The 24,097-nt window shown below is 37.9% G+C and overlaps 4 protein-coding genes across 4 annotated transcripts; 2 read left to right on the forward strand and 2 right to left on the reverse strand.

The window, feature by feature from the left end:
* The first annotated feature begins 1,415 nt into the window (after positions 1 to 1,415).
* Positions 1,416 to 2,391, forward strand: LOC143589424 (uncharacterized). The gene is made up of 5 exons (XM_077070185.1): positions 1,416 to 1,479; positions 1,595 to 1,746; positions 1,913 to 1,988; positions 2,095 to 2,225; positions 2,332 to 2,391. The coding sequence occupies exons 1-5, from the start codon at positions 1,431 to 1,433 to the stop codon at positions 2,389 to 2,391; spliced, it is 468 nt and encodes a 155-aa protein (XP_076926300.1). The 5' UTR covers positions 1,416 to 1,430.
* Positions 2,392 to 2,466: 75 nt separating this feature from the next.
* On the forward strand, positions 2,467 to 3,205 carry LOC143589413 (uncharacterized). Its single transcript, XM_077070176.1, has 3 exons — positions 2,467 to 2,563; positions 2,730 to 2,805; positions 2,912 to 3,205. Exons 1-3 carry the CDS (start codon positions 2,528 to 2,530, stop codon positions 3,094 to 3,096), a joined length of 297 nt encoding a protein of 98 aa, XP_076926291.1. The 5' UTR covers positions 2,467 to 2,527; the 3' UTR covers positions 3,097 to 3,205.
* Positions 3,206 to 4,896: 1,691 nt separating this feature from the next.
* Positions 4,897 to 7,920, reverse strand: LOC143589408 (heat shock cognate protein 80-like). Its single transcript, XM_077070173.1, has 3 exons — positions 7,776 to 7,920; positions 6,849 to 6,990; positions 4,897 to 6,759 (listed from the first exon to the last, which is right to left on the reverse strand). Exons 1-3 carry the CDS (start codon positions 7,896 to 7,898, stop codon positions 4,928 to 4,930), a joined length of 2,097 nt encoding a protein of 698 aa, XP_076926288.1. The 5' UTR covers positions 7,899 to 7,920; the 3' UTR covers positions 4,897 to 4,927.
* Positions 7,921 to 10,186: 2,266 nt separating this feature from the next.
* On the reverse strand, positions 10,187 to 13,281 carry LOC143589414 (heat shock cognate protein 80-like). The gene is made up of 3 exons (XM_077070177.1): positions 13,159 to 13,281; positions 12,203 to 12,344; positions 10,187 to 12,116 (listed from the first exon to the last, which is right to left on the reverse strand). Exons 1-3 carry the CDS (start codon positions 13,279 to 13,281, stop codon positions 10,291 to 10,293), a joined length of 2,091 nt encoding a protein of 696 aa, XP_076926292.1. The 3' UTR covers positions 10,187 to 10,290.
* Between the last annotated feature and the right edge of the window lie 10,816 nt (positions 13,282 to 24,097).

Raw genomic sequence — 24,097 nt, forward strand, 5'->3', positions numbered from 1 at the left:
AAAAGAAGATTCATTTGTTAGGGTGATCTATGATGGTTGAGCCTTTGTTCTTCAAAAAGAAGATAATAATATGTATATTTTATATTTTTCAAAAAAATATAATATAATACAAATTTGATTTTAATAATGTAAACTATGACTAACTGGTTGGCAATATAACATACACAGACAATGTGATCACTAGGGATGAGCTTGAGACGACACCGGTTACAACAGGTAGCGTTTTTGAAAATCTAAATCCTAAAATTTGAAAATATTTGATACCGATACCAGTACCAAAATATTTTATTCAATACCGGTATTTCGTGCGAAGTGAAGAAAAGTTCAATTTGCACAAGTAATTATAAAAAAAATATAAAGGTGAAAAGTTATTAAAATTAGAAAATTGGCACATGATATCCTCAAGCAATGGGCAACATCTTCTAGCTCTAGCAGCCTCTTGTCTGTGAGTCGTTCAATTCGCCAATCCTACGTGGACGAGGGTTTCCATCTCTTCGCTGGTCGGCGGCGTCCGGAAAGTTATTAAATAGTTTCAATTCAAGTAAAGGTGCAATCTTTCTTTCTTTCTTTCTTCATTTAGGGTTTCAATTTCAAATTATCCATCTTTATTTATTCAAATACAATGCCTTCTGACAATATAAGAACTCAGATTGGACAAGGGCCGGCTATTCATATCTTACTTGTCAATTTAGGGTTATAAAACAAGGCCTTGTTTATGTTCGTATATCGGACAGGCGAACGAAGTTTCTTGTTTAAAGAACGAACGCAAATGAAAACAAATAATGGGTTTAATTTGATTTTACTAACCGTGATTCGTCAGTGTCAATGGTTCGGCCGGCTACCAAGTTTGTGACTTTGTGTTGGTGTTTTTTCTTAGCATTCATATTCATATGTTAATCACATAATACTTGTGCGTGTATTTGTTTTATAGCTTAAATCTATATGATAAGATCAGAAAAGTCATTAAAAATGTTAAAACTTTAATGAACAAATATTAACAAACATAAACGGACGTAAACAAACACATTATCGAGCATTCATAAACGCAATGGTAATAGCATGGCTTTTGCTCGTGTTCATTCAATTATTAAAGGAACGAATATATAGAACTTCCCGCTGAACAGTTCACAGTTTGGTTCATTTACAGCCCTACGTGTCGTTGTTGTTACCGAATTAGTCTGCAGTTCGTAGGAAAGAAGGTTTTTGTACATATATGGGCATGAAACTGGTCAATTTGTGGAGAATTGGAAACCTAAAACTAGAGGATTAGAAGTATGTTTTCACAGATTTTATGTAACTTAATCCCTTTTTAGTTTAATTAGCCTGTTCATGTGTCTTTGGTTCTACAAAATTTGTATGAGTTCCGTAAGATTCTGGAGTTTGTGCAATTGTGCGCTAATGTGAAGAACATTTCAGGTCAGTATCTCAAGATGTTCTCACTGAGTGCAAGTGTGGTTCCAAGCTCCACCTCCCAACTAGGTTTGAAAATTATTCTGCTAAATTATTTTAAAATATTGATGTTTCATATTTGATGTTAGATGGTTTTGAAATGACTTGACTTTTGGGTTGTGCAATGTTGAATTTTTGTTAACAGCGAGGTCGGAAGTACCAAAAGTTGGGCAAATCAAGTCTACTGGTCTTTGTTCATTGCCACTTAGACCACTTTCCACACAACCTGCAACATTTGGAGGACAGGTTCAAGTTTCGAAGATGAAGTCTGCTGCTTTTATCTGTGCTGCGGCTTTGGTTAGTTCAGTTTCATCATCTGTCTGTCACCTGTGCATATTGTGTTTCTGTAGAAAGTTTTAAAGAATAGTGTCTTTGTGTACTAAACTATGATCAATGCTATCAGGAATCTAATAATATATTATATAAGACAATTTATGAAATTCCTGCATTTTATTCTATGTAGAATGCTAGGATGGGTGCAGAGCAGACTCAAACGGTCACACGTCAGTCATCAACCATCACCATTGCTCCTGTCCAAGGTAATATTCTTTTCTCTTTTTACCAAAAATTTATAAAACAAGATTTGAGAATTTAGGTTGTGTACGTAAAGAAACCATGTTTATATAACAATTAACTGGAAAACAGGGAAGGAGAAGTCTCCGGACCTTGATGATGGAGGTCCTGGACTACCGCTTTCCACACAACCTGCAACATTTGGAGGACAGGTTCAAGTTTCGAAGATGAAGTCTGCTGCTTTTATCTGTGCTGCGGCTTTGGTTAGTTCAGTTTCATCATCTGTCTGTCACCTGTGCATATTGTGTTTCTGTAGAAAGTTTTAAAGAATAGTGTCTTTGTGTACTAAACTATGATCAATGCTATCAGGAATCTAATAATATATTATATAAGACAATTTATGAAATTCCTGCATTTTATTCTATGTAGAATGCTATTTGGAGGACAATTTATAACAATTTATGAATCTAATAATATATTATATAACAATTTATGAAATTCATTGCCACTTAGACCACTTTCCACACAACCTGCAACATTTGGAGGACAGGTTCAAGTTTCGAAGATGAAGTCTGCTGCTTTTATCTGTGCTGCGGCTTTGGTTAGTTCAGTTTCATCATCTGTCTGTCACCTGTGCATATTGTGTTTCTGTAGAAAGTTTTAAAGAATAGTGTCTTTGTGTACTAAACTATGATCAATGCTATCAGGAATCTAATAATATATTATATAAGACAATTTATGAAATTCCTGCATTTTATTCTATGTAGAATGCTAGGATGGGTGCAGAGCAGACTCAAACGGTCACACGTCAGTCATCAACCATCACCATTGCTCCTGTCCAAGGTAATATTCTTTTCTCTTTTTACCAAAAATTTATAAAACAAGATTTGAGAATTTAGGTTGTGTACGTAAAGAAACCATGTTTATATAACAATTAACTGGAAAACAGGGAAGGAGAAGTCTCCGGACCTTGATGATGGAGGTCCTGGACTACCGCCACGTGATGACGATGGGGGTGGTGGTGGTGGAGGCGGTGGAGGTGGGTGGTCAAGAGGTGGGTTCTTCTTTTTCGGGTTTCTTGCGTTTCTAGGGTTCCTGAAGGATCAAGAAAAAGAGGGGACTTACAGGGATTAGAGGTTAAAACCGGTGTCATTCTATTATGAATGACCTGGTGATAAATTTGAATATCTTACTCTCTTTGCAGTTTGCATTGCCATTGGTTTAATTGTGTTTGGGTTGATTGTAATAATAACTAAATATGAAACATAGTGGAGTCTTTTAAGAAAAAGTTATTTGGTTGCTTTTACCGTATTGTTATTTGCTGTGTTTGTTTTGTTGATTGGGTGGTATCTGGAACCAACCAAAGCTAAATCGGCCAGACCAAATGACCAGAACTGACCAAGGCTAAACTGGTCACGGGTCAAGTCAATTTGGATACCAAGAATTTGATATGATTCATGATTTTGATCGTCTTTTGGCAACTAGATCAAGATTCAGGGTAGGCTAGTGGTTCAAGGGCTAGTGTGTGAAATGAAAATAGCTTAAAACAACATTCCTTGGTTTTGTCTATCACAATTCACAAATGAGAATAGGTACAGTAAGAGGTTTTATATGCATGTTTGCAGCCATGATTGAGGCTGAGCTAAGGCTACGCCAGCCAGTAGATGAGCGGGTTTGTAGCATGTATTTTTTTAGTCTGATACTCTAAACGGTGTTCCAAAAAGTTTGATAAATTACATTGTAGAGACGAATCAAAGAAATATTGAAAAATGCAGAGATCAACTGTAGCGAGGTATAGAGCGAGGATCTGGTTCTATTTTAGACGCACTGCAAACAATCCAACTTCTATTATGGTTTGGACAGAGACCAGACTACCGATCATATTGTGCTTCAGAATATATTTTTGGTGTAAGCTATTTTATTCCAAATTATATTATGAAAAAAGAAAAACTTAATAGCATTTGGAGTTAGATAGCTTATATGTCTCATCAAATTTTATATCTTAACTTCTGGAAGTTTAAAAGCATAGCCAGCTCAAGCTTTTTCAAGATCAAAATGTCTCGTAATTTATTTATTCATTTTTTTTTGTTTATGAACCTATGATTCATATATTAATATTATCATGTGTATGTGTATATAAAAATCACACTCCAAAGCCCAAATTACTTGCATACATATTTTTTTGGGGTCCTATAAAAAGCAAGGACATTGTGGTAACAAGACTTTGTTTTGGAAGGAAGTTTGGCTAGGTAACTTCAGTACTTAAGGAGTTCTCAAGATTGTATGAACCAGAAACATTCAAAAAGTGCCTCATTTCACAAAAGTGAATATATTGCAACAAATTGGGGTTGAAGGAAAAAGAGCTTGTCCGAGAAGGTTGACCGTTGCGGATCTTGTAAGTTAGCTTTAACTCTAGTTCCAGGGATATCATAATCAGAGATGGGCGAGAGATGAGTCAGGATGGTTCTCTGTGGCATGGTTAATCAGATTCCCCATCATAGTGGGACTTTTTGCTCAGCTTGTTCAAGACAAGATCCCTGTTTCAAACCTAGAACCTAGCATGTTCTAAAATGAGTTAGAAAGTTATGGATATTTATCAACACAAATTGACATAAGTAAAAGTAGCGTTCGAACGTTTGGGCCTATTGGGTTGGTTTTGCAGTCGGTTGTTTAATAGGCTTTGTATGTAGTGCTTGTATTATTGTTTGACTATTTATGGTCAGCTTCCTGCAGGCATTATTTTTAATAAATTGCTTCCCGTTTGGCAGTTGAAAAAACAAAACAATCCTGGTAAGTCAATGAAGAATGCCACATAGATGATTCATCATATTAAACTCTTGACATGAAAACTGCCACCAAACTACTGTCTTAATGAAAACATCCCAAAATTAAACCAAAAAAAAGAAAAAGTAAAAACGTTTCAAAATCAAGCACACCACCAACTCCATGACTAAAATTAAAAAACTTAGTCGACTTCCTCCATCTTGCTCTCAGCATCGTCTCCAGCTTCCTCAAGAGCAGGCACATCAGCATCCTCATCAGCGTCCTCATCAATGCTCAATCCAAGCTTCAACATCCTGTGAATCCTGTTGCCAAAGGTATTCGGCTCATCAAGGCTAAACCCAGATGTCAACAAAGCAGTCTCGAACAGCAACAGCACCAAGTCCTTAACAGACTTGTCATTCTTGTCAGCATCCGCCCTCTTCCTCAACTCCTCCATGATCGCATTCTCAGGGTTGATCTCCATAGTCTTCTTGCTTGACATGTAACCAGCCATGCTTGAATCCCTCAAAGCCTGTGCCTTCATGATCCTTTCCATGTTAGCGGTCCACCCATACTCACCAGTAACCAAACAGCAAGGGGAATCCACCACACGGTCTGAAACAACCACCTTCTCAACCTTGTCACCCAACACATCCTTTATCACCTTGCATAGACCCTCAAACTTCTCCTTCAAAGCTTCCTGCTTTTGCTTCTCGTCTTCGGTTTCCTCAAGCTTCAAACCCTCCTTGGTTGCAGAAACCAACTTCTTACCCTCAAATTCCTTCAACTGACCAACTGCATACTCATCAATGGCATCAACCATGTACAACACCTCATAACCCTTCTTCTTTAACTTCTCCAAGAACGGAGAGTTCTCAACAGCCTTCTTGCTTTCACCAGTGATGTAGTAGATATCACTTTGACCCTCTTTCATTCTGGTCACATAGTCCTTCAAGCTGGTCTGCTCATCACCACTCTTGGTAGAATGGTATCTTAGCAATTCAGCTAGTTTGGTTTTGTTTTGAGAATCCTCATGGATACCCAACTTGAGATTCTTGGAGAAAGCTTCATAAAACTTAGCATAATCTTCCTTGTTCTCAGCAATCTCCTGGAACAGTTCAATGCACTTCTTCACCAAATTCTTGCGGATCACCTTCAAAATCTTGTTTTGCTGCAACATCTCACGAGAGATGTTAAGCGGAAGATCTTCAGAATCCACAATACCCTTCACAAAGCTCAAGTACTCTGGAATGAGTTCTTCACAGTTGTCCATGATAAAGACACGTCGGACATAAAGCTTGATGTTGTTCTGCTTCTTCTTTGTGTCAAACAAGTCAAATGGGGCCCGTTTGGGAACAAAAAGAATGGCCTTAAATTCGAGTTGACCTTCAACTGAGAAGTGCTTCACGTTCAAGTGCTCTTCCCAGTCATTGGTGAGACTCTTGTAGAAAGCAGCATATTCTTCTTTGGTGATTTCTTCAGGTTTCCTCATCCAAATGGGCTTTTGTTTGTTTACCAAGTCCCATTCGTGTGACACTTCCTTAATCTTCTTCTTTTTCTTCTCTTCCTTCTCCTTATCTTCATCAACTTCCTCAACTTCTCCATCCTCTTCTTTCTTCTTCTCTTCATCATCTTCATCATCAGAAATTTCTTTTTCTGTGGTTTTCTCAACCCAGAGAGAGATCGGGTAGCTGATGAACTCAGAGTGTTTCTTGACCAAATCTTTAAGCCTGCGCTCTTCAAGGTACTCTAGCTGATCCTCCTTGAGATGAAGGGTCATTTTGGTACCTCTGCCAAGGGATTCACCAGATGTATCTCTGGTAACTGTGAAAGACCCACCAGCTTGTGACTCCCAGACATACTGTTCATCATCATTGTGCTTGGTTGTCACCACAACCTTATCAGCAACCAAATAAGCAGAGTAGAAACCAACACCAAATTGCCCAATCATGCTGACATCAGCACCAGCAGTAATGGCTTCCATGAACTCTTTGGTGCCAGATCGGGCAATGGTACCCAAATTGTTCACCAAATCTGTAGTTATTGAAATAAAGGCATCATTAGAACACATAATCCATACAATTTTAAAATTTTAAAAATAAATAAAGGTGTATGGTTGTTACCAGCTTTGGTCATTCCAACTCCGCTATCAATGATGGTCAAGGTGTTGCTAGCTTTATCAGGGATAATATGAATGAAAAGTTCAGGCTGTCCATCTAGCTTACTCTTGTCAGTCAAGCTCTCAAAACGGATCTTGTCCAAAGCCTATGAATAAGTAAAAAGATCAATGCCAGTAATATTTCAAACATCAACCAAATTGTACAACTAGTGCTTTCAAAGTCCAAAACAGAGCATCATAACATATCACATAACCTTATATACAGACACACAAAAACATACAAGAAGATCCAAGTAGTTAATAATGTGCAAACTACTTGCACAACTAAACTTCATTGTAAAGTTTTATCCAAGAAATCCAGTCAAAACCTCTAGCATACAACAATCATAAGTATAAATGTACATATAATGAAACTCAATTAGTTGCATATGTATAACTGAATAAATTAACTCCAATTGACATCTTTCTAAGCGCATATAACTATAGTAAGTCTAATTGTAGATATAGTGTAAATTGTATACAATATCATGAAACTCAATTAGTTACATATGTATACAATATGTATAAATGTATAATCGTACATATTAACCTCTTTCTAGTGCTTATGTGTGCAACTGTAAGCACATATAGCGTAGTTATATACAACATAATAAAATTTCAAACAGCTACATGTAAAATTGTACAAATTAACTCTAATTGGCCTGTCTCTAGTATTTATGAGCGCAATGTAAGCAAATACACAAACAGACGATTCAAAATCATCATATAGCTACAATAATAACCTAGAAACTCGTGTACACCTAATTAAATACAAGATCGCAACCTAAAACATCCATCGACAAAACCCTAGCATATCAAAATCGAAACAGAGACATCCTACACGGACGATCTAGTGCTTTAATCGACGACCAAAGGCTAAAAGTAGACTTACATCAGACGAGTTACTGATGAGCTCACGGAGAAAGATCTCCTTGTTGCTGTAGAAGGTGTTGATGATGAGACTCAGCAGCTGGTTGATCTCCGCTTGGAAAGCAAACGTCTCACTGTCCGCCATTGTTAATGAAAGCTTGCTTGACGAAGAAGAATTAGTGTTTGGATTTGAAGAAGATGGTGTGGATTGATAAAAGAGGCGAATTGCGTTTATATAATATCGAGTGGGGTTAGGGTTTGTTATTCTAGATCCTTCTATTCACAAACAACACCTAAGACTTTTCAATTTTAAATTTATTATTATTGTTCATTTACATAAACACCCTTGAAATTGTTTATATTTTGCATATAGACCTTCAAAGTATCAAGTGGTTTCACTTACGCCACATTCTTTTTTATGCTCTGTCTTTCTTTATTTTTCTTAGGGTTGGTGGTGTGCTTGCCCTACCCACAGTTGTTATGCGAACTGTATAAACAGCGGGAAAATGTCTTGCATGATGTATGGTTCTTTTGTTAGTGGTGTGTATTGTCAGTCTGGAAGGATATGACCCGTATGATTTGTAAGAACACCAACTAATATGTTTCGGATAAATATTATGATATGTGTGGTTAGACGTTATAATATTTGTACGACTAGGATAACCCCGTATGATATTTTAGTGGCTGTGTAGTTGGTATATTAGTAGTGTATATATAGTGTGACGGTTTATTAGCTTTTTTTTATCAAGTTAACCATCTAGAAAGAACGGATATTTGCTATCATGTATTTCTTCTATATGAAATATGGTGGGTACGTTGTCACGAAAAATAAGGTGAGAGAAGATAACGAATTTTCATTATTTTTTAATTTTTAATATTTAAGTTATTCTCATTTTAATTTTTAAACTATAGTTATTTTGGTATCTTAAATCCACTTCCTATACCATCCATGTTATATTTAAGCAAAAAAAATTATATTATATTTGCAATTAATGAAATTTAAGAACCAAAATCATAAAATTATGATTAAACATGGACCTTATATGTATTAATTAAAAATCTATGTAATTAACTTAACAAATCATAACTAATCAGTGGCCCACAATAGCCCTTGGTGACATTTATGTATATATTGTTTTTTTGGCTTTTCCTCTTTTTCTTTTTTCTTTTTTCTTTTTTTACTTTTAAATAAGAGTAAAATAATTGATGCAAAGTATATGCATATAAATAAGGGTAAAATATACATATCTTAACCCAAAAAAAATTACATGTGATTAGGTGAAAGTCGTATTTTAAACATATAAAATTACATGTTTTTTTCTTTTTATTTATCATCGGTTGTAAGTTATGTATTTGATATATAATTCATAACTTTTATATAGATTTGATCATGATAACATGTTTGCGTTTATCAGTGGTTCATTGCTTGATGATTTATAGGTCCATACAAATCTACTCTTTTACCATTTATCTTAAGGGAAAAAAATAAACACAAGAACCTAACAATAGTAACTTTTAATTTACGGGTTATTCGATGATGTATTCGGGCGCAACGAAAACCCAACTAAATTCATTACGGTTCATACCGAATCAAACTCAAACATTGAGGTTCTATTTCTCACTATATAAAAGGCCACATTGCGGATGTTTCCAATACAATTTTTCATTAATGTTGGGACTAAATTACCGAGATCTAAGAAAAATTTGGAAGATGACGAATTCATGAGATGTGTCATAAGGGACTAAGGATGAGTAAGAACATTCATATGTTTGTATGAAGAAATCTGCAAAGGTGGCTTCGATGATGGGATGTTGGTGAGTGAATTGTGTCGGTATTAAAAAAAGGTGGTGCATACATTACAAAGGTAAGAAAGAAGTGTATCAAGAAGATCTTTCTTCTTGGTCTTTTAAAGATTAACAGAAAAGAGAGCAAATTATCATGTCATTAAACAATAGAACATTATGCTGGAGCGTAAGAGCTGGCAAATCATGTCTTATCATATTTAACATATTAGAGACGAACAACGCATTAATACAATCATCAAACATGAAAATGACTCTTTAACACTTACGTTGATAATTTAATTTTTTGTTTATATGTCTAAACAGGTACCCAATTTACCAACCCTATACAAGATAAGAATCATCAAAAAGAATTTAAATTCAAATTACAAACTATCTACTTAGTTGTTTCAAAATATCTGGTTTATCTTTTGTCTATTGAGTTATCTTTTCTTCATATTTATAGAGGAAGTTAACAAAATGATGGAATCATGCTTTATACGTTTTGCACGCTTCTTATATGGGGCCAATGGGATACCTTCCTCTTCCAATAATTTGTTAAAAGTTATTTTCATCCCAAGCCCTTGTACTATAAACACTTCACAAATATGACATCCAAGTTGAAGAAAACTGTCATAACAGAACTAATTATTTGATCAACAATAACATCAACAAAAGGTTATATGGTTGTTCATAAAACTTCAACTCCTAACTGCAACAAAATAACTCCAAACATAATTCTTCCAACTTAAAACCTAATCAACTTCCTCCATCTTGCTCTCTGCATCACCTTCTTCAAGAGCAGGCATGTCAATGTCGCCATCACCGCCATCCTCATCGATGCTCAATCCAAGCTTCAACATTCTATGAATCCTGTTACCGAAAGTGTTCGGGTCATCCAAACTAAAACCAGAAGTCAGCAATGATGTCTCAAACAGCAGCATCACCAAATCCTTAACCGACTTATCATTCTTGTCGGCATCAGCCCGCTTCCTCAACTCCTCCATTATCGGATTCTCAGGGTTGATCTCCATTGTCTTCTTGCTTGACATGTAGCCAGCCATGCTTGAGTCCCTTAAAGCCTGTGCTTTCATGATTCTTTCCATGTTAGCGGTCCACCCGTACTCACCAGTAACCAAACAGCAAGGCGAATCCACCACGCGGTCCGAAACAATCACCTTTTCTACCGTGTCACCCAACACATTCTTCATCACTTTGCATAGACCTTCAAATTTCTCCTTCAAAGCTTCTTTTTTCTTCTTTTCATCTTCACTTTCATCGAGTTTCAAACCTACTTTGGTTGCAGAAACCAGCTTCTTTCCTTCGAATTCTTTCAACTGACCGACTGCATACTCATCGATCGCGTCCACCATGTACAACACTTCATACCCCTTCTTCTTCAGTTTCTCTAAAAAGGGTGAGTTCTCAACCGCCTTCTTGCTTTCACCAGTGATGTAGTAAATATCACTCTGACCCTCTTTCATTCTGGTCACATAGTCTTTCAAGCTGGTCATCTCATCACCGCTTTTCGTTGAATGGTACCTTAGCAATTCGGCTAGTTTCGTTTTGTTTTGGGTATCTTCATGGATTCCTAACTTAAGGTTTTTAGAGAAAGCTTCATAGAATTTGTTGTAATCCTCTTTGTTCTCAGCAATCTCCTGGAACAACTCGATGCACTTCTTCACCAAATTCTTGCGAATCACCTTCAGAATCTTGTTTTGTTGCAACATCTCACGAGAGATGTTAAGTGGAAGATCTTCAGAATCGACAATACCCTTAACGAAACTCAAATACTCGGGAATGAGTTCTTCACAATTGTCCATGATAAAGACTCTTCGGACATAAAGCTTGATATTGTTTGGTTTCTTCTTTGTGTCAAAGAGGTCGAATGGAGCCCGTTTGGGGACAAAGAGAATGGCTTTGAACTCCAACTGACCTTCAACCGAAAAATGTTTTACATTCAAATGATCCTCCCAGTCGTTCGTTAAACTCTTGTAAAACGCAGCGTATTCTTCCTTGGTGATCTCTTCGGGTTTCCTCATCCAAATGGGCTTTTGTTTGTTTACCAAATCCCATTCGTGTGACACTTCCTTGATCTTCTTCTTTTTCTTCTCTTCCTTCTCTTTCTCTTCATCAACTTCCTCCACTTTCCCTTCTTCCTCTTTCTTATCTTCCTCGTCTTCATCATCAGAAACTTCTTTTTCGGTGGTTTTCTCAACCCATAAAGAGATAGGATAGCTGATGAATTCAGAGTGTTTCTTGATCAAATCTTTGACCCTGCGTTCTTCAAGGTATTCTAGTTGGTCTTCTTTTAGGTACAGTGTCATTTTGGTCCCTCTGCCAAGAGTTTCACCAGATGTGTCTGTAGTAACAGAGAAAGATCCGCCAGCTTGCGACTCCCAAACATACCGTTCGTCATCATTGTGTTTGGTTGTTACCACAACTTTATCAGCAACCAAATAAGCAGAGTAGAAACCAACACCAAACTGTCCAATCATGCTAACATCAGCACCAGCCGCTATTGCTTCCATGAACTCTTTGGTGCCAGATCTTGCAATGGTACCAAGATTGTTCACCAAATCTGTAAAAAGTTTAATATATATTAATTAATATATAGTTATAAGTCATCTAACAAAGGTTAAATACTATATTAGATTTATTTCTCACCAGCTTTGGTCATTCCAACTCCACTGTCAATGATGGTCAATGTGTTGTTGGTCTTGTCAGGGATAATGTGAATGAAAAGCTCTGGTTGTCCATCTAGCTTGCTCTTGTCGGTCAAGCTTTCAAAACGTATTTTATCCAGAGCCTAAAATGGCATACAAATTATTCTGCTTAGCAATATAATATAACAGATGAATGGTTCTTGAAGTTTAAAGAACCAAATGGCATAGTTATTTTGTAAGCTAAAAATCCAGTTATATTAAACGGACGGCAAATTGGAAATAAATAATCCCAAACTTTTGTGTATTGGCAGATAATAATCCAACTTTAAAAATCACTACCAACGGTCCTAACTTTCAACTATTTTTGTCTCAATGGACCTTCGCTAAAAACCACTTAATGCCATTAAGTTTTTTCCCGAGTTTCAAACCGATATTTTAGAGCTTTTGATCGGAAGAACAATACGATTCAACTGATTTAAAACTTATCTCGAAACGGTGATTCAAATGACTTGTTTTTTGTTAATTGGAAATTCAAACACCCGAATTGAAACATTGTTTCGTCGCTTGGATAACCGTTTCGAGATAAGTTTTACATCGATCGACTCGTATCGTTCTTTCGATCAAAAGCCCTAAAAAATCGGTTTGAAACTTGGGAAAAAACTTAACGGCGTTAAGTGTTTTTTTAACAGAGGTTCATTAAGACAAAAAATAGTTGAAAATTGGGACCGCTGGTAGTGATTTTTAAAGTTGGGATTATTTTCGACCAATACACAAAAGTTGAGATTATTTATTTCCAATTAGACCATATAGGGGTGCGGAGCTTTTGAGCTTGAGCCAAGCCCTATCCTCAAATAAAGCTCATTTGATTATCGAGTCCGAGCCTTGTATGAGAAGGTCGTTGAGTTTGAAAAGCTTGATCTGTAATAAAAGCAAAAGGAGATAGATATATATACTCACATCGGATGAGTTGCTAATAAGCTCACGGAGAAAGATCTCCTTGTTGCTGTAGAAGGTGTTGATGATGAGACTCAGCAGCTGGTTGATCTCCGCTTGGAACGCAAACGTCTCGGTGTCGGCCATTGTTACACAAAAGGAGAGCTAGCTTAGAAATGAGGGGATGAATGAATGAATGGTGAATGCATGTGAGTATAAAAGAGTAAGCGTAGGGTTTGTAGATCCTTGTATGGAGGAGGAGGAGGAGGAGGAGGAGGAGGAATTAATATCGATTTTGACTGTTTAAATTTGTACACTTCTTTAGGACCCGTTTATGGTGAACGTGCGGTTGATACGTAAAATTTGTGATTTACATATTAGTTACACAGACAGACATTTGGCATTATTCTAACTTTTGTTATTAAGTTTTAGAAATTGCATATTTAAACTAACTAGGTTAAATACCCATGTATACACGGGTTGGGTAAACTATATTAACAAAATATCAAAACAATGTGATTTACTTATACTAATTTGGTATTAGATGAATGAATATGAATATGTATTACAACGTGGAATACAATAAATTCTTAATAAAATAAAAAAAGAAAAAGAAAATTAGATGGTAAATTTTTATTAATTTTTTAAAAAAAATTTATATTCAACATTTGTAGTTACTCTCTTATTGAATATTAAAAGATTGACTCTATCTCCAATTTTAATCTAGAAAGTGCGACGTAGATCTCTAAAAACTTTACTTGTGTATAATGCTTAAAATTTATTTAATTAACATTTCTTATTAATAATACACGATTATTATTAAAAACATAAATCATTTAGTACTAATATTAATTTGATATAATTATTTATATTTTTAAGAATAAAAGTGTTTAAAAAAAGATTAATACAACTCATACAAATACTTAAATAAACAATACACAAAGTTTAAATAAATATTATATTATAAAGTAATATAATATAAATTAATATTTGTGTTTAACATTCAAAAAATATATATATATGCTAAAGACCAGATACTAAAAGTTTAAAACAGTGGTAGTCCACAAAAACCGAAAAAGTATTTTAATACATAAAAAAAACATTATCTTAAATATTAAAAAGAACTTCATTTTTTTCAAAACAATAAAACATTCCAAACAATATAAAACCATTATAGGTTTTAGATAGCAGCGACCGTTAGATATTTAGGTCATATTTACATGTATTTTTTCTGAAATGTATTTATCTAGATTTTTTGTATATGAGCATGTAACACTACATGACCGACAATAAAAATTACCGTTGTTAACATTTGTTTTATTTTTATGTGGAATAAACCAATTTTAATAAAAAACATAGGATAGTAATATTATATAAAAATTAGTTTCTAAGCTTTTGAACATGTTATTGCTGCTACTACTACTACTATTATTTTTGGAATATAATAAAAGTTATAATTATAGTCGGAAAGTGAAAGATTTTAAAAATCATGAATAGTTTTAAAAATTAAAGTGTTAAGTGTAGCTTATAGTTTAAATTAAAAACAAGATTAAGTATAAAATTTAAAACATTCACTTTTTAATTTGAAATGATTAAGACTATTATTTTGTATAAATCATTAAATTGTAAGCAATAATGAAATATTAAATTAAAATTTTAAAACAAGTATTATAAAAGAATATAATTAAGAAATATGTCTTTTTGTTAAAAATAAATATTATGAGAAAAATGTTAGAATTTTGGTGCTTTGAAGTGGTAAGTTATGGAAGGTTTTAAATAATTTATTTTAATAAAACAATTAAGAAGTAAAGATGAAAATATAGAGGTGACACTTGGCAAAACATTAAACCAATTAAGGAATATGTAGTTGAACCATCATTTTTGTTTATTAAAATAGTAGACTGTTTACACAAACCACGTAACATCATTCATCCCTAAGATTGATATATAGTAACTTTAGTTGATATGATTGTTCGATACATTTGAGATTGTGGTTTGTTTTATAAAATGGAAATTACATATTCTCATTTTATTGTAATTTAATGGTGATTAAGTTTCTACATGTCGGTAATATGCTGATTTTATCAAAGGTTTTTGTTGTATTTTGTTTAGTTAATGTTGTAGTGTGTACAGACCTACAAAATCTTGTAAACCAATTTGAAATTAACAAGTTTCACTAGGCCTATTGTATAGTCTGTAGGCCCAATGCAGCCCAGTTATAGACCCAAGCACATAACCCGATTATCGTTTACAACAAAATACCGATTAACCCTAACATATTTATGTTGCCCGCTTAGAACCAAAACTTTGTTTTTAGTAGGATTGAGTTTGCTGTTGAAAAGTGGGTTACGACGCAGCTTGTTGCCCGCTTACCTGCCACTTCGTTGTAAATCGTTTGGTTGGTTTTTGAAATAAATTTTAGTATCATATTTATGTTAATGTTGTAAAACATGACTAATAGCAAGAAATATAAGAAGAGATATAAGAAGAAAAATAAATGTTTATATTATGAATTGATGTGTTACAACTGATGAAGTGGTTGGGTTGATGGGTGGCTAGCTTGAACCTTTGTCCTGATGTTTTTCGTTTTGAGAATCTGGGTTTTTTGTGTGCCCCTTCATTTTAACGAAATATATTTGGTGTAAAAACAGGATATTAAAGATGGGAAATGTGAGAGGCGTAGAAAATATGTAATATAGAACGCTCCAACCATAATAAATCTGTTGCCTACGATCGAATTCCATTTACTCCTCTTTGAGTTCCACAACCTGGTCCCCTTGCTCGTTAGTTCTACTCGTGTACTTGGACATAACACATTACAAACGGAACCACACGTTAAGATATTCGTATAAGGATGCTCGATCCTTATATTTATTGTCTGTTACGCTAAAAATGGCTGAATATATTGTCTGTTGCACGCTTACCTGCCACTTCATTGTAAATCGTTTGGTTGGTTTTATCAGATGAGATTAATCAAAAAAAAATTACTCTCTCTTTTAATCGATCTTAAACCAGTTAGCATAATATAATTGATTTCTTATCTTTGGCCTACACTAAATGAAGTCCACACGATCAACTTGTCTCTTATTTGTCTCATGCTATATAAATTCCACATAATCTAGACATACACCATCAATGATACATGAAAAGGGGTTATTAACCCGACAATAAGTACGTTTGGTTTTCAAACTAGGGCCTCAAATAGAACATCCAACAAGATAATCACATCAACGTTGTTTTAGGTATTCTACTTTAGAATACTAAAATCTTATAAGCATCAGCTTCGATAGTAACTTATGAAACCCATGTTTTAGAAACTATCTTTACAATATTATTCGTTTCCGTTAAAAAGTGCATAAAGCAATGCGAACACGACATGTGTCACACGTGGGTTTATGGGCAGGTGTATTTGCGTCCATTTACGACCATAGTTTTTGACAGTTGACGCCTATATCACCACTGTGTAGAATGACATAATAACAACCTACTTTTTGTAATCAAAAATACCTTTTCAGACCTGAGAACATGACAAGAATGTGTAATTTCATTAATCTCATAACTGCATCGTTTAAGATAAGATAATATCATTGTGTTAAATGACATAACAACACAATTATATTGCATAGTGTGTTACATTTTGTTTAAATGACAAGTCTTAAGACACACATACAAAAAAAAAGAAAAAAAAAGCTCTACAGTAGTATACTCATATTAAAGAGGATAAAATTATCTATAAAAGCTTTAAGTACTCGTCTTAGCAAGAAGATTTATAATTCACAATTATGACAACGAAAAAACGATGACGACTAAAAAGTCAACTAAACCTGATTAGCGTGGTTCTTTGGACACAATCCAATACTAACTTACATCATTAAACTCGCTAGTTCAATTAATCATTTCAAGTCGAGACAATCATATTAAAGTATTAAACAATCAAGTAAATTGGCATTTCGAGTCATTTTACATAATTCGTCAATTACATAATTCTCCACTTTTGCAATCAAACTTTTGATTTTGATTACACATAGCCCACCATTTTCAGATATCCACCGACTTCCATCATTTAGTATTTTAGAGATGGATAATCAGCTGGCAACCTTCTGGCTTCTTCAAGCATCTTTTTAACCCAAAGCCTCCCCCTTTTAAATTAAAGTACCTTGGTGTCTCAATTCAACCACGAGCTATGGTTCGTTAACATGGAAATTATAACTGAGCACAATTTATTGTTTAGTTAGGGAAACTATAACTAAACTCATATAAACCGGTTAATTGCCTTAAAATATCTAACGTGAACCACATGAAATATGGTTCATTCTCATGTAATTCATGAAACAAACTTTGAATTTGTTTTCACTATGAAGGGCCTACCTATGAGACGGGCCTCACAAGTAGGCTCTGACCCAACAAGATAACAAGAGCCCAACACAGAAGGCCCAACAAGGAGGACATTCTAGAAAGCCATTTGGAGGGAAATGGATTTGGAGGCAAACTGCCTCCTGTGCGACTGACCCGGTTGGTAGCCTAAGACATATTGTCTCAAGACAAGAAGCATGATCCGGGGGATAAAAAGCCAAGGAGTAATCGGACAGAAGGAAGAAAGGAAGAACTATAGGACATGTATAATATCAATACCCATTGTACATGTTGTATAACCTTTCCCCCCTATGTAAGGGAAAGGAAGACCACTTATCATTCAACTAATACAAGATATAAGAAACATATTATTCATACTATCATACTATCACTACTTTCACAATCACACACTTGATCACCATTCTCACGAGTGTTGTTAGAAACGTTACCCCAATCGGGAATAGGTTTCAACATTGGCGCCATCCGTGGGACCTCTTGATCACGGGTCTCATTTAAACCTCTAAAGGAATGGTCGATCAAATCCGCCGCCGCCACCACCGTTGTCTCACCGGCAAAATGTTTTCGTTTGCCCGTCCACTGTTTTGGTAAACAAGCACCAATCTAGTTCAGGGTCTCCGGCGTTATTTACGTCACCGGAATCTTTTTCCCGACTCTTTGGAATATTCTGTGAAATCAAGGATCTGGAAATATCCTCTGGCAGGTCTTGAAAAGTCGGACATGACGACAGCTTTCAGCCAACAGGGCACATGCTCGTTTTCTTGTACTAATTCCAACCACTCCGGCAGCATGCCACCGCAACCACCACCCCCGGTTCCGTCGGAACCAGCAGCGTCACTAAGTCCAAAGTGCCCACAAGTGCACATCCATACCGGGAAGATATAAAGAACACCAGTGGACCATTTTGTTCATAAATGAAGACGATATGGAGGTTGAAGCCATGACGGCCGAAAGGCCCAAGATAACCTCGGAGTTCATACAAACTCACAGAGACGCTTAGCATGCATCGAAGAGCAAAAGCGGGAAGAAAATTGCAAATGTCTACACCTTATTTAGGTATACACATGGTTCAGTAAAATGGGGGAGCGAAGCAGCTCAGTTTTGTGCCCCTTCTGATCAATTCTGAGCCCTTTCAACTTAGTCTGGAGTCCCTTCTGCTCTCTGATTCGAGCCCTTTCATCTTAGTTTTCATCTTAGTTTTGAGCCTCTTCCGTTCATGTTCGAGCCTATTAGCTCAGGACAACTAGTCTTATAGTGGGACCCATCCAAAGAAACAACAAATGTTGCCGATATGTCTGAAGATTTTTTTATTACGGTTGACTCCGGACACATCTCGCCGGATGCTCCAATCCTAACAAAAATAATTGGCAGTCCACTTCATCAAGTTAGCATTACTTTAGCACACCATATAAGTTGTAAGAATTGTTTTATATCACCATTGAAGCTTGAAGTTCCATCAAAACATCAAAGTATGAATTTCTATCTAAAACCAAGAATATATAAAAAAACAACAAAAAACAAAAGGCAAAAGAAAAAATATATATATATATGCAAACACCATTCCCTCTCTCTTTGGTGGAAGAGAAAAGAAAAATGATGAGGACGGTAGGGGTAAAAGTTTTACACATTGAGAACTCAAACACATTAATTGGCCACTTTGACCTCTACAAGGGGTTAGTCTAACACATAGACAAAGCTATTAAGAATAAAAATAAACAAAAAGGTCTTTTCAAATAAGTTATGATAGGTCATCCAAAGTTTTTCATAAAAATCTAGACATGTGTCATATTATGAGAATGACTAATGCTCTATAGTGCTTATAAAAAGAAAACAAAACTATGGTCAAAACCTACAACTACTTACCTTTGTTATATAATCATAAATTCATAATTTTTTATATGTGTATGCAAAAAAAATGATAAAAAAGAACTTTGGGAAACATTAATTCAATATTCACATGTCACAAAAAGGTGAGACATGGTCACATGAGAGTTGAAAAGTAAGTACAGTTCGAAAGCATGCGTATTTGTCCTTTTCTAAACAAAAAGTTCACGTTTTACAAGAAATGTACCAAGGTAAATATCTTTTTTAAATGTCAATTTCTCAACCGCTCTCCTACATCAATGTTGGGATGATGTTTACCTTTACCATGATGACAATCTTTTAAAGCTATAAGAAATCTTTTTTATTTTATTTATTATTACTGTTTGTTGGATAATACTTTGGTTTGATCAACATATAAAGACTTTGGTTTAAAAGTGGCACATATTTCTGAAGAAACGTGGATCGACTCACTGGTAGACGATCTACTTTCCATGGGTGTGATTATGCAATTTCAACGATGGTTTCTCTTGGATCTCGGTTCTTCCACCTACAAAATGAACAGCACCGTCAACTTACCCCTCAGAAAGGGACAGAGGGGTCCTCTTTGGGGTAACCCTCCGGTGTGAAAATAAGTATTTGTGGAGAAGATAGTAATATCCCAATAAGGAAATCTGGAGAGTATTGCTTAGTAGCTGAATACTCTATATGATTGTGTTACTTGCTGTAACTGTCTGTGAGTGAATATAATTGAATATGATTGAATGTGAATGAATGTGTGTTACTGGCTGTAACTGTCGATGATTGAGTGTCTCTCCTTGTGGAGTTGATGCTGTATTTATAGTGCTAGGGTTTCCACTGATTGGGCTCAGCCTTGTTGGCCTCCTCCAATTGCTCTGCGCCACGTGTCCTCTGGGACACCTGGTGCTTTCTCATTGGTTGTAATCACGTGGTAGCACATGTGTCATGCTGAGTTGTCCACCTTTCATTTGGCTTCTGTCAACATCAGCATATTCTTATTCCTTAGAAAGATACCTTCTGGAAGGTTGTCTGACGTGCACAATCAGGGTTGCCCTAATCCTGATTTGGATAAGGATGAGGTTGATTATGTGCATGTGTAATACGCGCCAATCCTGAGGATGCGCGAGGTCTTCTCTTTATTCTCACGCGCAGATGTTTCATGCGCAGATGTGATATGCGCCGCGCGCATATGTGATGCCTGGGCATATGATGCCTGAGCATATGTGGTGCCTGGGCATATGATGCCTGAGCATGTGTGGTGCCTGGGCATATGATGCCTGAGCATGTTTTGTATGCGCCATGCGCATAGGTTTTGGCTTTGTGCCTTCGTAATGTCTTGGTTTCAAGCCTGTTATCTATATCTTGTGGTTGACCCCGCCTTGCTCCGTGTTGAGGCGGGTACATACCTCTTCAAGCCCCCCCAGTCTAATGTGTGTCTTGTCTCGCGCGAGCGAGGTAAGATAGATGTTAGACTAAATAGTTTGCTCTTTTAATAGGTGTTTTGTCTTTTTCTTCTTATTATTCACCGTTGCGCGAAATTCTATCCTCTTGGGTGCAAACGAATCGTCCCTGGACGTGGCTGGTTGTTGCTGACGTGGGTCAGTGATGGAGACGTGTCAGACCTTTTCGTGTGCTCGAGGTGCTACAGTTGCCTTTCGTGTCCCTTCACATGCTGTCAGGGACACGTGTCGCGCTTACGTTGGTCCGTTCCTGCGAGTGGTGGCGCGTGGACTCTGGCAGCAGCCGTCTAGCTTCCTTTCATGTCCCCTCACACAGTGTCAGTGACACGTGTCGCGATCGCATTGGCCAAGACCTGCGAGTGGGGGCGCGTGAGGTCCGTTCAGCACCAAAATTTCTCTCTCCTGGGCCTATAAAAGCCAGCCCTTAGAGTTTTTTATCCTTCATCTTCTTGTTTATTCTTCTGAGCTTTTCTTTCTTTTGTCTTCTGGTTATCTTCGTTCTGCTTCCAAAAGTCTGTTGTTCAGAGGCATCATTTGTTCTTTGTCACCGTTGTATGTCTGATAGTTCAGACAACACGATCACCCCCATACCTTGCCGTAGAAAATCGTTAGTAATGTCTACATTGAAGAAGACCGGCAAGGGGAAGAAAGCTGCTGAGGGCTCATCGGAGGAGGTAGGGAGGACCAAGGCGGTGAAGAGGTGGAATGAAATCCCCTGCAAATTGAGGCAGTCTGATCTTGACCGCCTTATCACCTCTCAGGGTTTTCCCACCCTGTTTGGCTGCATGTTGCCTGGTGCCGGGCAAACGGCGGCGGACCCGCCTACCGGCTATATATCCCTATATAGCCATTTTTTCACCCACTGCAACCTTCGTCTCCCGATGACAAGGTTTGTGGGTGCACTGCTTCAGTTTTATGGGATTCATATATCCCAAGTCCATCCGTTTGGACTCGTGCGCATGACTCACTTTGAGTTCATGTGCAAATCCCAGCGCGAGGAGCCCACCCCTCGGCGCTTTCAGTATTTTTACAAGCCCAAGATCCAAGACAATTGGTTCTCTTTTATTCCTCGCAGTCAGAAGGTGAAGTGCTCCACTGTTTCATTCAAGAGCCTTCATGACTGGTCTGAGAGGTTCTTTTACATAAGGGCTGGTGTGATCCCCATCCGCATGACCATGCGCGCGATTTCTTCTGCGCCTGCGGATGTGGGTGTCCTCAAGAACCCAACTGGCGCTTGGGTTAATAAGCTGACCGCTGATCCATCCCCCGCCAAGAACATTTGTGAGGAGGCGCTAGTGGGGGTTGGTATGAGCAAGAGGTGGGCGGACAGCGCGCTTGAGCCCGTTATCCAAGTCGACGGGTTATGTAAGTTTTATCTCATTGCTTTACTTCTGCGCGAATATAATTATTTTTGCTGAACTCATTTGACTTGTTTTGTGCAGTCACCAAGGAGTATATCCATGATGCCTATGATGAGCACATGGAGGGTGGCTCCGTCGCGCTTGGGGCTGGGGAGGTTGGTTTCCCGGATCGCTTTGATGACATGTTCATCCCTGTCGATCTGGGATTTGTCTTCGACAGCGATGCGCCTGGTAAGCCTTTGTACTTATTCATTTTCCTTTATAATACCAAATTTTGCTAACACTTGTGTTGCATGTATTGTAGATGCGCTGGAGAACTACGAGCTGGAGCTCGCGGAAGAGGAGGAGGAGGAGGAGGCGCCCCAGCTAAAGCGTAAAGCTAAGGGGAAAACTGGCGCAGGGGCCAGTAAGAAACAGAAGAAAGATGTTGCCCCTGTTGTTCAGGATCCTCCTACTCGGGCGGGAGGATTTGGGAAAACCCAGGAATTTACCACCAAGGTTTCCTTGTCTTCCCTGCCTCAAAAAGTGGGCAGACCTCCTGTCCATCTGAGGCATGGTGCCACTACCTCCTCCATTCGCGCCGCTGAAACGCCCGCGACAGGTAAACTTTGCTTATCCTTTATGTTTCTATGAGCGCGATCCTTATAGGATTACTAATGAATCTTGTCTTACTCAAATGTTTGTAGAGCCGGCGACAGCGCAACAATATGCCGAAGCTGCGCCGGAGGTCGCTTCGAAGTCCCCCGTTTTACCCTCAAAGAAGGGTAGAATGGACTTCATGGCGATGTTTGCTGCGCGAACGGAGTTGTGCCTAGGTACGTATTGCGCCCTTATTTTCTGACTTTTTAGATCAAGTCCTTAACCATTTCTTGTTGTTGATTTTCATAGAAGCCGTAGCTGGTGCACAAGCTTCTGGCGGAACTCCTGGCGCCGTTCCCAGCGCCGTTGGCCCTGCTCCTGCTCCTGCAAGCGATGAATCTCCCCTCATCGGAATTACTAAGGAGCAGGAGACCATTTTGCGCGCTGACTTGGCTGCGTCGAGACCTCCCTCACCTCCTCCTGCACACAGCCCTCCCCGCGAGACCGATTTTGATTCAAGGTCGCAGGAGAAGAGGCCTATTTCAGAGGAGGGTGAGGAGTTTGAAGTTGAAGACTCCGCGGGCGCCCGCGCCATCCCTGCTGCGCCACGAGGTTTCGCGGCGGAGCCTTCTCGTAGGGCTGGCGATGACTTTTCTGCTTCATCCCCGCAGGTATAGGTTATTTTTTGTTCCGCTGCGCGGACTTCCATCTTAGTTTTTTGATAACTTAGATAATTACTTTGCTTTTGCAGGAATCCGATCACATTTACCGCCCGAGATGGAATATAACTGAAGACAGCACCTTTCAGTCCATGGGTGTGTGTGCGGAATTCTGGGCTCATGCTGTGCCTCCAACTGAAAGGAGGTTCCAGGAGGTCCGCGCTCGCGACGACCTACTCAACGACCATATGTTTGCTGGGTCGGCCTTCTTTGCTGCCTCCCAAGAGCTTCGCTTTGATTACGTAAAAGTACGTGATGCTCTTGCGGAAGCCAAGCAAGAGGCTAAGGTGTCTGCTTGGCATCTTTCTGATGCTCGCGAGAGAGTTGAGAAGCTCTAAGCCGAGCTCAGCGAGAACAGAGCCAGTGCCAACAGCGCCTTCGTGAAGCGCGGTCATGAGCTTCAGGCTGCGCGGGAGAAGCTGCAGGCGGCGGAGGCGGACGCGACCAAGTACTCGCGCCGAGCGCGCGAGTTGGAGCTTGAGGCGGAGGCGCGTGACGAAGCTCTTGTCCAGTCCATAACTGAAAAATCATCACTGGAGAGTGAGGTTGCGCGCCTGAAGAGGGAGCTGGCGGCCGCGCAGGCCGACAAAGATGAAGCCCAGGCGACGGCAGCGTCTAGCCAGGAAGCACT

This window comes from Bidens hawaiensis, unplaced genomic scaffold, assembly GCF_021521415.1.
Source record: "Bidens hawaiensis isolate Kalapana, Puna unplaced genomic scaffold, B.hawaiensis_p1.1 tig00037558_1, whole genome shotgun sequence".
NCBI lineage: Eukaryota > Viridiplantae > Streptophyta > Magnoliopsida > Asterales > Asteraceae > Bidens > Bidens hawaiensis.

Coding starts and splice junctions, on each gene's coding strand:
- LOC143589424 (XM_077070185.1), top strand. CDS start 1,431: ATGTTCTCACTGAGTGCAAGTGTGGTTCCAAGCTCCACCTCCCAACTA. Junction 1,480..1,594: donor AAGCTCCACCTCCCAACTAG/GTTTGAAAATTA, acceptor TTTTGTTAACAG/CGAGGTCGGAAGTACCAAAA. Junction 2,226..2,331: donor TTATCTGTGCTGCGGCTTTG/GTTAGTTCAGTT, acceptor CAATGCTATCAG/GAATCTAATAATATATTATA.
- LOC143589413 (XM_077070176.1), top strand. CDS start 2,528: ATGAAGTCTGCTGCTTTTATCTGTGCTGCGGCTTTG. Junction 2,564..2,729: donor TTATCTGTGCTGCGGCTTTG/GTTAGTTCAGTT, acceptor TATTCTATGTAG/AATGCTAGGATGGGTGCAGA. Junction 2,806..2,911: donor CACCATTGCTCCTGTCCAAG/GTAATATTCTTT, acceptor ACTGGAAAACAG/GGAAGGAGAAGTCTCCGGAC.
- LOC143589408 (XM_077070173.1), bottom strand. CDS start 7,898: ATGGCGGACAGTGAGACGTTTGCTTTCCAAGCGGAGATCAACCAGCTG. Junction 6,991..7,775: donor TCATCAGTAACTCGTCTGAT/GTAAGTCTACTT, acceptor ACTTATTCATAG/GCTTTGGACAAGATCCGTTT. Junction 6,760..6,848: donor AGTTGGAATGACCAAAGCTG/GTAACAACCATA, acceptor CAATAACTACAG/ATTTGGTGAACAATTTGGGT.
- LOC143589414 (XM_077070177.1), bottom strand. CDS start 13,281: ATGGCCGACACCGAGACGTTTGCGTTCCAAGCGGAGATCAACCAGCTG. Junction 12,345..13,158: donor TTATTAGCAACTCATCCGAT/GTGAGTATATAT, acceptor ATGCCATTTTAG/GCTCTGGATAAAATACGTTT. Junction 12,117..12,202: donor AGTTGGAATGACCAAAGCTG/GTGAGAAATAAA, acceptor AACTTTTTACAG/ATTTGGTGAACAATCTTGGT.